The 17,541-nt window shown below is 36.2% G+C and overlaps 1 protein-coding gene across 5 annotated transcripts in view; it reads right to left on the reverse strand.

Annotated features, from left to right (window-relative positions):
* Window positions 1-209: 209 nt before the first annotated feature.
* LOC111501868 (uncharacterized) overlaps window positions 210-17,541 on the reverse strand; it is a 28,641-nt gene continuing 11,309 nt past the window's right edge. The window contains exons 3-7 of one of the 5 annotated variants that reach the window (XR_012464137.1): window positions 14,661-14,868; window positions 8,757-8,901; window positions 2,393-2,453; window positions 1,318-2,318; window positions 210-443 (exon numbers count right to left, since the gene is read on the reverse strand). Coding sequence is in view for 1 of the 5 variants with exons in the window: in XM_074169751.1 (XP_074025852.1) it covers window positions 269-443; window positions 8,757-8,901; window positions 14,661-14,868 (528 nt within the window). In the remaining 4 variants the exon portion in view is untranslated. Of the gene's footprint in view, window positions 444-1,317; window positions 2,454-8,756; window positions 8,902-14,660; window positions 14,869-17,541 lie in introns of all 5 variants that reach the window. The other 4 variants (XR_012464138.1, XR_012464139.1, XR_012464136.1 and 1 more) reach the window with 4 other exon arrangements.

The following is a 17,541-nucleotide window of genomic DNA, read 5'->3' on the forward strand; positions in this document are numbered from 1 at the left end:
TTTGATTCGACTGACATATGTAATATCATAATTTCATCATACTATTGTGATTTCCCATTGATTGATGTTTTTAGGTTGTGAGGATGTTTTGTCTTGAATATTATTTCACTATTTTTGGTTGTTCTGCATCCAATGGAAGTTACAACTAATTACATATCATTATTATATCTAATAACTCAACACTAAGAAATATAAATAAAACGAAAGAATTAACAGGGAAACTATTTATTCTACAGATTCACTAAGATAACACAACTACATTTCTAACTCATAGAATGGAATTCAAAATTATTGCTAAGTCGCCAATACTTTCCAGATAATAATCAGGTTTGTGTTCTTCAAGAAACTTCCAGTTATGCAAATCTTCAATTTTGGTGTCACCGGTAAGTACCAATAATTTTTTGAAATTTGCCATACTTGCCAATATCAAGTCTTGTTCTATCCTGAAATAAATTTTTGTGAAATATGAACATATAATTCTAAAATATATGATGTATCTAATATACAGGCCGTTTTTCTATCTGACCTACAAAAGGTCGGTTAAATTGGACAAAAGTTTACTATTTTGGGGAATTAGAATAATAGTTTTTCAGATCGAGAATATCAGTGGTTGTTTTTGAAATATTCACTGAAAACCAGAATTGTTGAATTAGTTGCTATACAACTCTTACTAGAAAGTTTTTCAGATGAAGCATGATTCTCTAAACTCCTCTCAATGTGGTTTTGAAAATATCTTTTGAATGGCTGACTTCTCTCAGGTTACAATTCCCCATAAAAAGTTAAGAGGTCCAGCGGCAGTGGTTGATAGTGGATACAAAAAATGACTTATATAAATCGTTGACAAATAACCCCAATGACATCATCTTGAAACTACGTTATATCAATTACAAAAACAAACTCACAAAGTTGATAAAAAATGCAAGGTTAATTACTATTGCAACAAAATAAACACAGAATCAGATTCTAAACAATTTTGGAAAATAGTCAACGAAATTAGTCCTATCAGGAAAAAGCGGGAAAAATTGACTCTATCATCGATTCTAGTGGAAACTTGTTAAGTAATAAAACAGCTATAACCAACGAATTCAATGCATCTTTCATAACAACTGGTTTGACATTAGCAAATAAAATAAGGCACGATCTACACTATGTTGCCCAAAGAACGTCTACTTTGAACTCGCTCTTCCTAGCACCGACGGATGCATCTGAAATGAAAAGTGTCATTAATGAGCTCAAACCAAACAAGTCTCCTGGGGTAGATGACATACGAGCTGAAACCTTAAAATGTATTTCTGAATATATCATTGAACCACTCACCTATATAATCAATGAATGCATGAGAGTTGGAATTTAGCCACAAGTTTTCAAATAAAGTGTAGTGGTTCCTATCTATAAAAAAGGAGACAAAAATAATGTGTCAAACTACCGACCAATAACTCACATATAGACAATAACTCACTTGACGAAGGTTTTCTTGAAGATTCTTGAAAAACGCCTCGTTCATACATTGCGAAATATAATCTACTTACCGAAAAACAGTTCAGATTCATAAAACAAAAATCAACTGAAGATGCTATGTTGAAATTAATTCAAAAGGTATCTGAGTCCATGAAGGAAAGTAAACCATGCCTATGTGTTTTCATGGACCTTTCCAAGGCCTTCGATACGGTGAATCATCAATTACTGCTTGAAACGCTACAAGATATTGGAGTCGGAAGTAATACTTTGAAATTATTCAAATCCTATCTCCAACACAGACACCAATTCGTGAAGATAGACTGCAGCAATATCAGCACTATTCAGTATGGAGTACCTCAGAGAACAATTTTGGGACCACTTCTCTTCAATATTTACGTGAACGGAATGCTTTTGCTGAAGTCTAGGGGGAGGTATACTAGGTTTCGCTGATGATACAACCATTTTTTACAAAGGTAATTCGTGGGATGAACTTAGGGACATAGTTGCATCGGACTTTCATATTATCTGGAAATGACTGAATCATAAATTACTCACAATAAATGTTGATAAGACACACTTCCTACCATTTTGCTGCAGTAAGGCAACTTCCCCTAACTTCGATAAAATTCAAGTTGATATATTCCAACAGAACAGTTCGTTATCAAATCAGTAACATCTTCAAAATATTTGGTAGTACACATAGATACACATCTCAAGTGGAACATTCATATTCAATCTCTATACCAAAATCTGAGTTAAAAGTCCTGGCATCCTCACTACCACTAAAGCAAGTAAAAACACTGTATTATGCCCTAGTTGAGAGTCATCTTCGATATGGCTTATTAGTATGGGGTGGTGCCCTAAAAACTCATTTATATCTTATAGAGGTCCTCCAAAGACGGTTTTTAAAAATTATCTTAAAAAAAGAACCTACTTTTCCATCTGATGCTCTCTATGCGAAATCTCATGTATTTGATGTCTACCAACTCTTTTTCCTGAAAATAAATATGTATTACCACCAAAAACAAATATTTGAATTGCCCACACATGATTATGATACACGTCAACATATCACACCACAAATGCCAAAACTAATATCCCAACGCTCATATAAATACCTTGATCCAAAATTATACAACACTCTTCCACATGAAATCGAATTGATTATGAATCCACATAGCTTCAAAATAGAACTGAAATCTTTCATAAATAAAGAACCCCAGAAAAAATTACGTGAAGTCATTGTTGATCGACTCCAATGATGAATACTTTTTATACTCTTTCATCTCTCCGCTCATTCACTACTCGCTAGTATGTAACCTAATGTATTACAATAATTAATTATAGGTAATAGGTATAAGTTTATATTTCCCCAATGTAATTTTATGGATATTGCCTTTGTCTTTTATTATATATATATATATATATATATATATTTTCTTTTTTAGTATTATTTTATCACTAACGAGCACGTTTAGAGCTTCTGTAATTTCTTGTTTATTTACATAAATCTTATATAATTCATGTAAATTGACAGGATGAATGAACTTTATTATCATTATTTCTCAAACATCACGTATACAGAAATCATATCATCTTTCTAGTCATTACCAAAAATTCATGGTTTTTCCCTCAATTTTACACGAATCGAATGATTCAATTACATTTTTGACAGTGAATTTGACAATTATAGATATTGTAACGAATCTGAAGCCGGCCCTGACCGATATCTCAGCCAGCAAACGCATGACTCATCGCGAACCACCGCGAAAGGTATAGATGAGTGCTGAAACTCCTAGAGAGATCTGGAGCGATCGTTGCTGATATAAAAAGGCCGCTTCTAGTCCAGAGCGGCAGTCTGTATTCAAAAAGCGAATCGTGCGTTTAAATAAAGAATTCGAACAGTGAAGATAAATTAAGCGTTAGTTGCCAAGTGTAGAATATAAATTAGTTGTGATAGTGAAATATTGTTAAAAATAAATTTGTTTGAGACAGTTAATTCTTCAATTCGTTACAATTGGTGATCAGAAGTGGATTTTTAAAATAAATTAGTGAGCGCTGGGTGGACACTCTTTGTATTACGGTGAAACTGACTATAAGACTTATTTGTTCGCGTAGATACTGGTGATTCATTGTGTTTCGCGAAGTGGACAGTACCGGACTACGGAAACATATACTGATAGACCTTTCTTGCGAAAAATAGACTTGTGAAAATAATCAAGTGTTTCGGATTCGATTAAAATAAGTGGACGTATTCAGTTTTGTGGAAAATAGACAATAAGAGACAAAATGTGTTCGAGGAAAGTGCGTCTAGTGGACTTGAAACTCGCTGAATTGAAACAAGAATTAGAGGAGAGAGAGCTAGATTTTTCCGGAAAGACATCACTACTCCAGAAGAGACTATGGGATAACTTGATTGAATCAGGAGAAGATCCCGAAGCATATTTATTCGAAGTTTCTGGGGGTGATTTGAGTTCAATAATGAACAAACTAGATGAACTTCAACAAAGTTCGGTGAGTTTTAAAGATGAACTTCAACAAAACTCGAAGAGTTTGGAAGATACATTTCTAGAGAATTCAAAAAGCTTGAAGGAAGAACTTTTAGAAAATGCAGAAGGCTTGAAAAAGCTTTGTAGTGTGGCGAGCCTACTCGAAAAAAGGATAGGAACCATCGTGACAGAGATAGACAAAATCAGAAAGGAAATCAAAGGAGAGATCTAAGATGAAATCGGAGCAGAAATGAAGAAAATGGAAAAAAAGTTGAGCGATGAAATCAAAGGGGGATTTGAGGCAGAAATCAGCAAGATGAAGGAAACAATTAACAAGTTGCAAAACCAAATCGTTAATTCTGTCCACCCCACCGAAACGGTTACCGAAAACTCAATCCCGGAACTAAAACATGTCAAAGTCAGTTCTGAACCAGGAAAGCTCTCCATGAAGTCGCCCCAGTTCGACGGAAAAACTCCTTGGGCAAATTACCGCCGACAATTTGAAGCTGCGGCTAGAGCGAATGGATGGAATGCAGGAGAAAAGGAGGTAGCATTAACACTGGCGTTGCGTGGAGAAGCAACGAATAGTCTGCAAACCCTCATGGCCCAGGAACAGGAAGACTATGACCAACTTGTAAAGCATCTTGAGCTGCGGTATGGACAGGCCCACCTAGAGCACGTTTACCATTCACAGCTGAAGAACCGCTGCCAGAAATCAGGGGAATCCCTACAGGAGTTTGAAGCCGACATAGCTCGATTGGTTAGTCTGGCATATCCTGCTACACCGGAAAATGTAATGGAGCGGTTAGCAGTTCAGACCTTCTTGGATGGACTTCGCGACCAAGAAACGAGGCAGGCCTTGATGCTAGTTCATCCCAAACATCTCGTGGATGCACTGGTAAGCGCTTTGGAGTTTGAGGCTGCAAAACAATCCTGCAAGAGTCAGAGCAAAGTTCGAGCTATCGAGGAAGATGGACAAGTGCCTGCTGATATTGAGGCCACCATAAGAAAAGTAAAGAAGTGTTGCCTGAGAGGAAACAAATAAGATGCTGGAACTGTGGGAAAATCGGACATGTGCGTAGCAAATGTCCAGCTTTCAAAGGATCAACACCAAATCAGGAAAACTAGAGGAGGTCGATGAGAAGGGGCAATCGTCGGCTTGTATCCAGCAAGCCCCCGTAAAAAAACGCATATGTTGCCGTTCTCCAACGACAAGACAAATGTGTTTTCGTAGACGGCCTCATCAACAACGAGACTTGCACCATGCTGCTAGATACAACCTTTTCCAAAACACTGGCAAGAATTGAACCATCAAGCTGGAAGCTACGCACCGCAACAGGGGAGCCAGCCACTGTACTTGGAGAACTACCAATTGAATTGGTGTTGGGCAGCACTAAATTGAAACATCGTGCATTGGTGGCGGACATCGAGGACGATGCAATCAATGGAATAGACATAATGAATTCCAGAGGGTTCGAGCTGAATTTCCAAGACGGCGTCCTACGTGTCGGCGGAGAAGAGCTGGTGCTACATGGAAGAAGCGAAGAGACGATCAGAGTCCTGTTGGCTGAAGACGTGTGCGTACCTGAAAGGGCTGAAACCATCCTGGAGGCTCGCTTGGACGGAAGTGCGAGCAGCGGCAGGGTGATAATGTTCGAGCCCAAGATACATGATGAGAAAATTGGACGAGGAATCGCACTGGAGAAGACCCTGTTGCGTGTTGATAAAGTTGTGCCGGCCAGGGTCATGAATGTCAACTACTTTCTCGTGACCTTGAAGAAAGGAACAATGCTGGGGCACTGTTCGTCCATTTCCTCTGTGATACGGAGTGTACTCAGTTCTGTTAGCCAAGCCAACAACTTATACCACCAACTCACCGATCAAAACTGAGGGAGTTAGTCAAGAAGTACCGGGAGATCTTCGATATTGGAGAAAGAAAAGGCGGCAGAACGAATGTGGTTCAGCATAGAATCGACACTAGGAATGCCTGACCAATCCGGCAATCAGCTAGAAGACTCCCCCTTGCGAAGAAAAAAGAGGCAGACAAGATAGGCAGCGATATGGAAAAAGAAGGAGTCATCGAACCTTCTGACAGCACCTGGTCTTCCCCAGTCGTATTAGTGAAGAAGAAGGACGGCTTGACAAGGTTCTGCGTGGATTATCGCTAACTAAATCACATGACAAAGAAAGACAGCTCTTCCAAGAATCGACGACACGCTAGCTGGCTCCACAATTTTCTCGACTTTGGATTTGAAGAGTGGATATTGGCAAGTTGAACTGGCCCCAGAAGATCGAGAAAAGACTGTTTTCACCATCGCCTCAGGATTGTGGCAGTTCACGGTTATGCCATTCGGGCTTTGTAATGCTCCAGCGACCTTCGAGAGATTGATGGAAACGGTTCTCAAGGGGCTCTCATGGAAGACGTGTCTAGTGTATCCCGACGTTATAATCGTGGTCGGAAAATCGTTCGACGATCACTTAAAAAATCTGGAGGAGGTATTCATGCGTCTGAAGAGTTCCGGATTGAAACTCAGCCCCAAGAAATGCCATCTGTTCCAGAAAGAAGTCCGTTATCTTGGCCACGTTGTCTCTGGGGAAGGAGTGGCAGTGGACAAACAAAAGATCAAAGCAGTTAAGGATTGGCCTATTCCAAAAGACATACATCAGCTTCGGAGCTTCCTTGGTTTATGCACCTACTACCGCAGGTACTTGCTGGGGTTTGCCAACATCGCCAAACTATTGACCTGAAGAAGGGCGGATCCAGTTCCAGTGGTCTGAGGAATGCCGAGACTCATTCAAGAAGTTGAAAAGAGCTTTGATCAACGCTCCTGTTTTGAGCTATCCCCTACCTGACGGAAAGTTCATTTTAGATACGGACGCCAGCAACGTGGGACTTGGAGCAGTCCTTTCTCAGATCCAGGATGGACAGGAGAAAGTTATTGGCTACTTCTGCAAAACGCTCAGTAGACCAGAGCGCAATTATTGTTTCACCAGGCGAGAGCTGTTGGCCGTTGTCAAAGGTGTAGAACATTTCTACAAATACGTGTATGGAAGAAGATGTCTGTTGAGAACGGACCATGCGGCTCTCAAATGGCTTCTGCAGTTCAAAAATCCTGAGGGCCAAGTAGCGCGCTGGATTGAGAGACTACAAGAATTTGACTTCGAAATAGAACATCGAGCTGGGACTAGCCATAAAAACGCAGATGCCCTGCCTCAAGTTCCAAGATATTGGTTTCTATCTTTGTGATACTAGAAAAATATTGATGTTTTTTCAGCTATAAAAATTGATGAAAAAAACTCGAGGTCCGTATTTACAAAATAAAGTTGATGATGAAATCTAATGAACGAAACGAAGCATTGCAAATTAGTTCATATCAGATTATAACAAAATATGAAACAATATTGAAAGTTCCTCTGCATATCATTCAAAATGGAGGCGGCAGAACCAAATCACGAAATTCTAGTTTTTGGCAAGTATTTTAAAAACAACCACTGATATTCTCGGTCTGAAAAGAGATCATTCTAAACTTTATACATCCAAGCAACGGAGTGCGTCAAAATATTATCATGCATGGTGCACGTGATCTACCAGACAAGGCTGCTTGTACAGAGTCGCACTAAGACTACCGAAATTTTATTATTTCTTCTTTAATAATACGCGGCTGGGTCTATGAAAATTATTCAAAGTTTAACTATAGAAGAGAACAAGAACAATTTTGTGTATTCAACATTAAGTAAATTACAAAATAATGGGGTAATTTCATTTCAGCAGGACAAACGACGGTTCAGCGCATAAATTGAAAAAAAAAATAAATCGTTTTGTTATTTTAGACCGGTTACTGATTCTGAAGAACTGCTACTGGAAGAACCATCATCAAGATCAACGGATTTCTGTCAACTAAATCATCCTTTAGATGGTCTAATCTTAACATTTTCATTTTCACTTCATCTTTCACATTTTTCAGCGGTAATAGACGAAAGAGCATCACTGAAAATATTTTTAAGATCACAAAATTCAAAAGTAGTATTTTTGTTGGCAACATTGCTCTATTGCCGCGGTCAGCAACAGGCGGACCGCGGTCCGTTTACGGACCGCGAAAGGTTGACCCGCGGACCGCCCCAAATATTGTATTTTATACCAAGTATAAACATTCGTAGATAGATGAGGTAGCAATAGTGGAATCGGCTAAAACAAAGTTGCAAATTATGGAATTTTTCTCCTCTCGGTATTCAAACATTTGAAAAATCAAGAAAAAAAAAACCTTTTTTGACTGCGAAATAAAAAAGGTCTTACCGAGAGCGACTGTCCTCAAAGTTGTCACTGATGGCTTGGTCGAAATGGAGTTCAAAAGATTTGTGTGTGAAAAAACGGTGCACGTTATGGAAATTAATTTAATGTTGTTGTAATGAAGTGGAATATAGAAACCTTTTTCTATATTCCACCTTTTTCTATATTCCGGCCTGTGTACCTTAACGCCGGTACACAGGCCGGAGTGGTTCGGATAACCACGTAAACGAGGCAGTATGAACTAAATTTATCTAATATAGTATATTCAACAGTAAACAGTCTGAAACCTTGATTCTATATGGATAAATTGATTTTATTTCATCAATTTTTTTATTCTTATTGTTTCATAATATTTGTTACACTATTTTATTTCCTATATAAACATGCATGTTTTTTGGGGTCATTAAAATTATTATTATTATTGTCTTCAGTTGAACTCCTTCGCTAAATCCAACCCTAGCGTATATTTTTGATTTAAAAGTGTTAAAAAACCATTTTCACTGAAAATTATTTTTACTTACGAATCTCCGACAAAAAGGACCCGAGATTTATCGGTAATTTCATATTTTTCTATAATATGTTCCAAAATGGGCAAAGATGGCTTTCCCACTCGGTACGGTTCCCTTCCACTGAAATCTCTTAGAATGTCTTGAAATGGTTTTGAACCTGAAAACAATGAAACATTCACAATATTGCTGACATGTTGATATAATAAATTATGATAATAATATACGGTATGAGCCTATATCCATAGACATAACGCGGCCCTGAGAATGCTGTATTACCACATACGGCACTCTTACGGTATTGATGCGACACCGGTGTTGCCCAACGTTCCGGGGGATATTGAATCCGTTGTGCGGAACGAGAAGTGCCGAATTTATTGGAACTACTTGTTCTCCTACCCTCAGGGTAATACAAGCTAATAAGCATGATGTAGTCCTTCTCGATCACCAGAGCAAGACGATATTTGTCTTGGGGTTTTCAGCTCCTAGCGAGACGAATATCGTCCGAAAGGAGGAGGAGAATGAAATATCGAGATTTTCTCTTTGAACTCCGCACTCTATCCAGACCTCTGTCAAGATTATTGGAATCCTTGGTGTAATGATGCCTTCCCTATTCTCGAATCTCAAAATCATGCCGCCATACCGCACTAAGGCAGAAATCTTAGGCGGACAAATACAGAATGCAGTAATTTTTGGCTCACTGCGCTTGCACAGGGCACATGATTCTCGGACCCAATGATCACTTACCCCATGGTGAGGGGAGTGGTCGTTGGTTGATAAAGCTGGGGCGTCATCCTGCACTTGCACTTGGCTATACCGTCACAGCATACCTAACAATCAGCACGGACACTCCACGATGCCGCCTTTGATCTCAAAAAGTATGAAGACGCCATCTTGAAAAGCGGATCACTCAGGCACAGAACACCCTAACTAGAGGTGTTCTGTGACTCGGGGACAGACTTGCGACATGGTGTCTATAACAGAGGCGTACTGGAAATTTTATCTTGTCATAATTCATGAAATTGAACTTGTTTTCAAATAACTTCATCTAATAAAATAAGGTTCGTCATTTGATTGTTGCTATTTTATTCTCCATAATGAAAAATATATTGATACGATACTATTTGTAATTCTTTCAAATAATATAAGAAGTAGGGTTTTCAGAATTTGATTTGACTGGCACAAAATGTGAGGGATCACTTTACGGAATACATCATCTCGTTTGGTTTGTTGCAACACACGCAGAAATTTTCCTCTATTCATACATTAAGAGCCGTAGATGTCACTGAAACCTTTGGTGTTAAAGAAGAAACATTCGAATGGAGCCCAATTGCTTAAACTCCGAACATTTTTGTACTTGTTGCAAGTTTTCACTATCCAAGTTAGCATCTTCAGAAGTGAAATTGATATTCAACATCAATTAATAAGATGCTAATTTGGTTACTGAAACGTGCATCGAGTACAAGTATGGTGTATGGGAAATTGAGCTCTAATTAAAAGGTTTCATTAAGTGGCGATTATAGAATGGTATGATCCTCAACTAGGGATAATCGTATTTTTATCAGCATATCTCATTTGTTGAATATCACCATCCAATTGTTACAAAATTCTGCACCACTTCTATCAATAATAACAGCTTTGTTCCATAATACTTCACAGTGTGGAACAGGGTAGAAATTGAAAAAAAAGTCAATCATAAAAATCAGAAACGCAATAAAATGTTTTCTCTATCAAATATTGTTTGAATTTGTTCTTGAACTTGTATTTGGAGTCGTCTAAATTCCAAATATGATCAAATTCAGTTTGAAATTATGTATGAACTCGCTTGAATAGAAAAATTGATGAATCAGATTAAAAGAAACCATACTCAACAAGCGACTCACAAACGTTAGTAACTGAAACTCTCAAATAAAAATGCAGTTGAGTATTATTGGTACCTACACACAAACATACATACATACATATATGCATGCATGTATGTATGTGTATCTATAGTATCTTTCACAGATAAGTAATTTGTTCACAAAAAGGAAGGGGGGTTTCTTCTAAAACAACTACTCCTGAAGGCTTTGTATTACATAGAAATAACTTTTACCTTAATAGTTTGTATATTATTATTATTTACATATGTACCTTGAATCGGTCAGATAACATTTATAAGATTACACATCATGTATGTACGTAGGTACTGTACATAAAAGTATTGTGTAATTCTTAAATACCTGCATTCATTCAACCTTGGAAATCTCTATGTAATCTAGTTACCCAGTTAAATTTGTTTTTGCAAATGACAGCTGTTCAGAGAGCTTCATCTGATGAAGAAGGTTTCATTCAAACAAAATAATAAGTTTTTGAAAATTATAACTATCATACATTCTTTAAGTATTATGTAAATTGTTTTTCAAATTTCATGTCAACAATTTAATACCAAAATTAAACTTGACAGGTCCACTGCTTTTCAACATGGCCGACATAGCGACGCGAAGTATATGCGGGTACTTTTCCCGCCCAAGGGAGTGTCCGTGCTGATTGTTAATTGTTAGGTATGCTGTGATACCGTACTGATGACAGCTAAGAAACACGTGTCTGCAGTGCAACCCCACAAAATACTTTGATTTACATTAAAGCCAGCCATGAATTCTTCTTCTAAACAAAAACAGGAAAAATTCATGAACGAAGCACTCAAAAAAATAAGCAAACCGCAGACACGTGGTTCTTAGATGTCATCAGTACGGTATAGCCAAGTGCAAGTAATCAACAGGTATTCAGAAGTTTGATTATTATCAAATATTATTATCAACTTATCTTATTTGGTAACTCATTATAAAACTTGATACCTTTATAATAAATCAAATTTTGTCTAACATTTGTTTTCATTTTCATCAAGTTTGGATTGCCTGAATATCTTGTCGAATGGCTGAGTTGGTCACTATGAATTTTGAAAGTCAGATTTGAATATTTGAGTTTATTTTTGATGAAATATATGAAGCTATTTTTTTATCATTGTTTCAATATGTTGTTTCCATGATACATTTTCATCTAGAATTAGACCGAGAAATTGTGTACTAGAAAAGTATTTGATATTTTCATTGTGAAAGTTAATTGCATCTTTTGAATCAATTGATATACACGTTTTTGATATAAGATTTCTGAAAATTTTGTGACATTTTATGATATTGAAGCCATAATGATATTTATAATTTAAATTTCCTGAACATTAACATATAATTCCAAAATAGTAGGCACTACATTCTCAGAAATGACTGACGTTTTTGCCTTAATCTGTATCTTGCAGTGGCGTACGGAAATGATACTAATTAAACTAATATAATTATGTGATAAAATGTATAAAATCAAAACCTGCAATAATATTTCTGGGAATTTATTGCTGACTATTATAGAATTTTATATTATTGCCATTGTAAATTGAAGTGTTATCAGCGAACATTTGTAATTTACCAAATAATTTTACTGTAGTCAAAGGATTAAAATATAAGACACCAAACAGGTCCCAGCAGTGATCCTTGTTGTACCCCAGTTATTATAAATTATTTGATGTATTTATGTCGCCTATATAGATATGAGTACAGCAATGTAAGAAGTAAGGACTCTGTGTCACTATTTTTTCGTAATCTGTATTGCCAATCATATGGTAATTATGACTGATAAGTGAAATTGAAATCGGTCTATAAAAATTTGTCATTTGGTATTTTTTTACGTGCTTTAAATAATGGTTTTATTTAGGCAATTTTCGCATTTTTAGGCAACAAACTTGTTGAAAAAGGAAGATTTATCAGTGGCGCTAATTCTGATTAAACTTTTTAACAATTTTAATGGTAACTCTGTCGGAAACTGGAGTTTTTCTCGAATCTAACATAAAATAATTTCTTCTATTTTTTCTGGTTCGGAAGGCATGAGATATATGAACGATAATTTTGATTGCAGGGGCATTTTGAGTAGGAATACTGGATCATAAATTTATACCAACAGTCACAGAATGTTGAAACTTTCATAAATATTTTGTAGATTTTCAATTTTAATTTCATCTACGAATATACATTTAATTTCACAGACAAAAATATTGCAAATTTTATTTAAAGCCTTTAAAGCCTTGATTTCATGTTTATTTCTATTTGTCTGAATCTTTATGCAGTTTTCATTACTAAATGGTATATGCTGAAGTATTTAACGTATATTGATTGCCAAATAATCCAGATATTGAAACTTTATAATACACTTGTAGAAGAAGTAATGGAATAGACAAGTTTTGGTAAAAATATTTAATCAGAACAAGCAACAATGACGACAAAATGAAAGTTCTTTGATACAACATAATAACAGTTCAGTACTTAGTGTTCCGTCCCCTAGCTGTAATGATAGCCTGCATCCTCCTGGGTATACTCCGCAAAAAGAATGCTGGTTTCTTGTGGAATTTGATTCCATTCTCCCTGTGCAGCAATTCCTAATTCTGCAATTGAGTTAGGAGCTGGATTTCGTGTTCGTATATGTCTTTTTAGGATGTTCCAAATATGTTCTATGGGATTTGCCTCAGGACTGTTTGGTGGCCAGTCCACTGCCTCAAATCCAACAACTTCAAGATACTTGGGTGACGGTTCTTCCAGCATGTGTACGAGCATTATCATGCATTACCACAAATTGTCGGAACCAATGAAGCCGCCGTAAGGTAAAACATGTTCTTCAAGGATGTTGCGTATGTACCAGCATTTATTCTTAAATTCACCTCTATAAGCTCGGTGTGACTGACCCAACTTATGCCATCACACACCATAAGGGAACCAACGTTATGTACAAGATTACATTCTGCGAAACGTTTTCCAGATCTTCTGTATACTCGACGACGTCCATCTGATTTCCATAACTGTATTCTTGTTTCATCTGTGAAAATTGTAACCGTCTAGATTTGTGACGTTGTAGAAGCCTAGGAACTCTGGCAGGGCGTTTTGGATTCAAACCAACTTCTTTGAGTCTTCTTATTACTGTTTTGACACTTACGTTAACTCGTCTTGTGCTCAGTAAATCATTTGCGGAGCTGTAAGCGTGCGATTTCGCAAAGATTGAATTTTTAAACATTGGTCATTTCTTGGCGTTGTATATTTCTTACGTCCTTGACCAGGCCGCCTTTTGTACTCCCCAGTGTCATTGTATCGCTTCACGATACGAGAAACAGTCGATTGATGGATATGCAATCTCCGCGCAATATCTTATTGTCTGCATCCCTCATCGCCTAAAGTGTTCATTTTAACACAAACTAATTCGTTCAAATGCGGCTTCTCACTAAGAAAACTACAGAAACAAAACATAAAGTACTCGAAATGTCATTCTGACAACAATGAACAAAACAATAGACATTAATAGTGGCAAAGGCACACTATTAAAAGTTTGTAATTTGTGCCATTATTTTACTTATTCAGCTATAGCGATTATAATTGAATAGAACTGACCGATACTTGATGAAAATCCATATTTAAAAAACTAATAAATAGAGTTTATTCTATGATTTTCACTATAAGGGTTTTACAAAAACCGCGACACGTGTTTCGCTTTACAATAGCTTCTTCATGCTTGAAAAACCCTTATAGTGAAAATCATAGAATAAACTCTATTTATCAGTTTTTTATAGCGATTATTTCCAAACATTCTTTTATCTATACTGAATGGAAATTTACGTAAAATACTTTGGCCGTTTAAACATGTATCAATAAAAATGAATAACGTGTTAAGGAGCAAAAATTAACATCTTGAAATAAAATATTCAATATTTTTGTCCGAGAGTGTAGAATTTTGTTAATTGATTTCCATACGAACTTTGGAGGATTATTGAATTATTCTTGATAACATTTCGTTTTTCCAATATGACGAAACAGAGCAAAATGTTTCATTTTCTGAAAATATACATACCTATCACCGGTCCTAGAGGACCAACTGGTATTTGCAAATTGCTGGCACCTACAATGAACAAACAGTCTTTCCTTTTCAGATACGTCAAAGCTTTCTGAAGTTTCAGCAAGGTTACATTAATTTCGATTTCTGATATAACTGCTCCAATGTTTTCATCGTCTTGTATAGTCTCCATCAGTTCTGGAATTGATCTAACGTAGATCCATGACTGAAAAAAGATGTATAATATTCCAAGTAGTAGGTGAATATATGAAATACATTTATTGTGCTTTCATAGAATCTTCTTTGAATATCCATCCATAAACATCGTGATTATATGATTGATATAAAGTTTCGAAATACTTTTCAAAAACTTTTGAATGAATTATTGTTTGAATCTTTATTGAAAATATTGTTTGTAGATACGTTTTTTGAAGTTATTTTATATCTATAAAATTCATTCAAAGCGCATTCCAAAGATATTCAAAAATTATTCAAAGCTTATATTTGTATCAAAAAAATATTGTTGTGAAGTATCTCCCGAAAATAAAGCTATCCATAATAATAATTATACAATTTTTACAAAAAAAATCTAGACGCGTTTTGCTTAACACCATAACTTCATCGGTAGTAATAGAAGACACACTGGTAACCCTACTTAATTGGTCAATTGTAAATGAGATAACAAGTACAATTTAAAAAACCGTTACAATCTTGTTTATCGGCCAGCAGTTGAATTTTGAATATGAATCATTATTGGCTTTATCAAAAAAGCCAACTGAAAAACCCTTGTTGGCATATTTGGCCATAAGGCCAAATAGCCCGTCGAAGCTAGTTTTGAATTATTAATTTACTAACCCGTTACTTGATTAGTAACACCAGTGTTATCAATTACACTAGTGTTATAATACTAAAACCAAATAATAAAACTTGTTTAATAGTTGTCATAATCTGGTTTCGTGTCTTTGTTGTACCTGTCAACTTTCATCGTGACCCGGTACTTCAAAGATGGGAACGAGGTACAAAGTAATACTGTGGTAATAGTTGAAAACTATTCAAATACCTGTCACCACCAGTACGCATGAAACCAGAAGCTTCTTACACCCCCTCAACGGCACGGAAGCATGTACCGGAGTATCTGATGGGATAGACGAGGACAACAGAGTATTCACGCACACATGATGACGTGAAGCAGAAATACTCTTACCTGTTTTTTTAATGAACTTTTTCCAGGGTGTTACCGACAACTGCTACCAACAAACAGACGAATGATTCTCTGAGAAGTACCGAAACGCGACAGAATGACAACTTCCGCGTAAGCCTCGGCAGGAAGCGGAAAACTATAGATGAGGCTGATATAAGGCGTTTTTGAGTGGAGAGCCAACCGCCAACACCAGCGGGGGCGTCTCCCACTGTCCCATCGGGGGACTGTGTGGAGGCGCTTTTCTCTTCCGTGCGGAATTCTTGAGAGCGCAAATGTATCGGGGTCTTTTCCTGCCACTCCCTCTACCCCATTCACTACCCATCCCAATCCTTCCCACTGTCCCACTCCATTGGGGAAACCCTTGTGTACATTTTGTATATATATTTTTTATTGTATATATTTTATAAACACAACAAAAAAAATACCTTAAAATTGTATGGAGAATAGTCAATAAAGAACATTTTGATTTTGATTTTGATATGGCACAAAAAGCGCCCACGCTTTTTTCACAATAATACTAGTATTTTTTGTTTGTTTTTTCAAGCTTATTAAAAAGCGTGTTTTTAGTTTTTTAAACTATATTTTTAATTTTTTAGTTTCGTATGCTATAAAAGGATGTTTTTAGTCTTTTTAAACTATATTTATTTTATCTAAACTTTGGAATCGATCAGGCGTATATTGTTTAGAAAAATGACCATTGATATTTTTCGATTCCGGAGAGGGAGCCTGAAAATCAGCTACCAAGCCCAAGGCAGCAGGCGCGCGTTTCAATAAAAAAATACTTTCTTCAAATGAAGAAATAAATGTAAAATGAGTTCGAATTATATCAAGGAGGTTACGTACAGTGCCATCTGCCCGCGAATATTTCAAGCAGTAATGTCGAGAATTTTGTCAAATACAGATCCCGAACTTGAGAGTTACAAACAAACAAACATACATACATACAGGTGAAGCTAATATAAAGCGTGTAATGAAGCTATTTGAAAATTCTGCTCTGAAAATGATGAACAAGTGTAATCAAAGTCTAGAATTGGCTTTTTTTAATAATAATAATAATAATGTTTATTCACAGATATATCATTATACAGGATGTAACTAAATAAGTGTAAAACATTCAAGGAGGTGATTCTTCATTAAAAAAAAGATAGGATCTTTCATATAAAGAAATTTCATTGGAGCATCCCTTGTTAAGATACAGCCCCCTGAAGGGGGTACATAACATCTGTATAACAATTTTTTTCACAAGCACTAAAAAAAATTACAATATTGAAATTAACCTGACGTTTTGTACTACCAAAAAGACACTTAGCCAGAAATTTATTTGGTTTACCCCATGGTTGTAAGGGTGGAAAACGCAACCCCTAAAATTTATTTCCAATGTAACTTTTTGTCTTATTATTTGTTTTCCATTTAAATTTTTATTTCCGATAGCCTGTTTCATTCTAAACAAAACATGTCTCCTGGGTTTTTTGCCCAAAATAAACCAGTTCGCAGCAGAAAATTATTTTAGGAACAACTACAGAGATACATAGTCATAAAGGCGAAAATACGAAACTAATCTATCTAGTAGGTCGCTATTAGCGATAGTGACAATTGAATTGGTATGACGCTGTCAGTTTGTGAATTTTCGAAATTGAATCAATACTGATTGTATGTTGTTGTTCTGTTCTTAATTCGTTACTTTAATAATTCACTTGT

Source organism: Leptinotarsa decemlineata, unplaced genomic scaffold, assembly GCF_025532065.1.
Source record: "Leptinotarsa decemlineata unplaced genomic scaffold, Ldec_3_MD MMD2_P_RNA_scaffold_6, whole genome shotgun sequence".
Taxonomy (NCBI): Eukaryota; Metazoa; Arthropoda; class Insecta; order Coleoptera; family Chrysomelidae; genus Leptinotarsa; species Leptinotarsa decemlineata.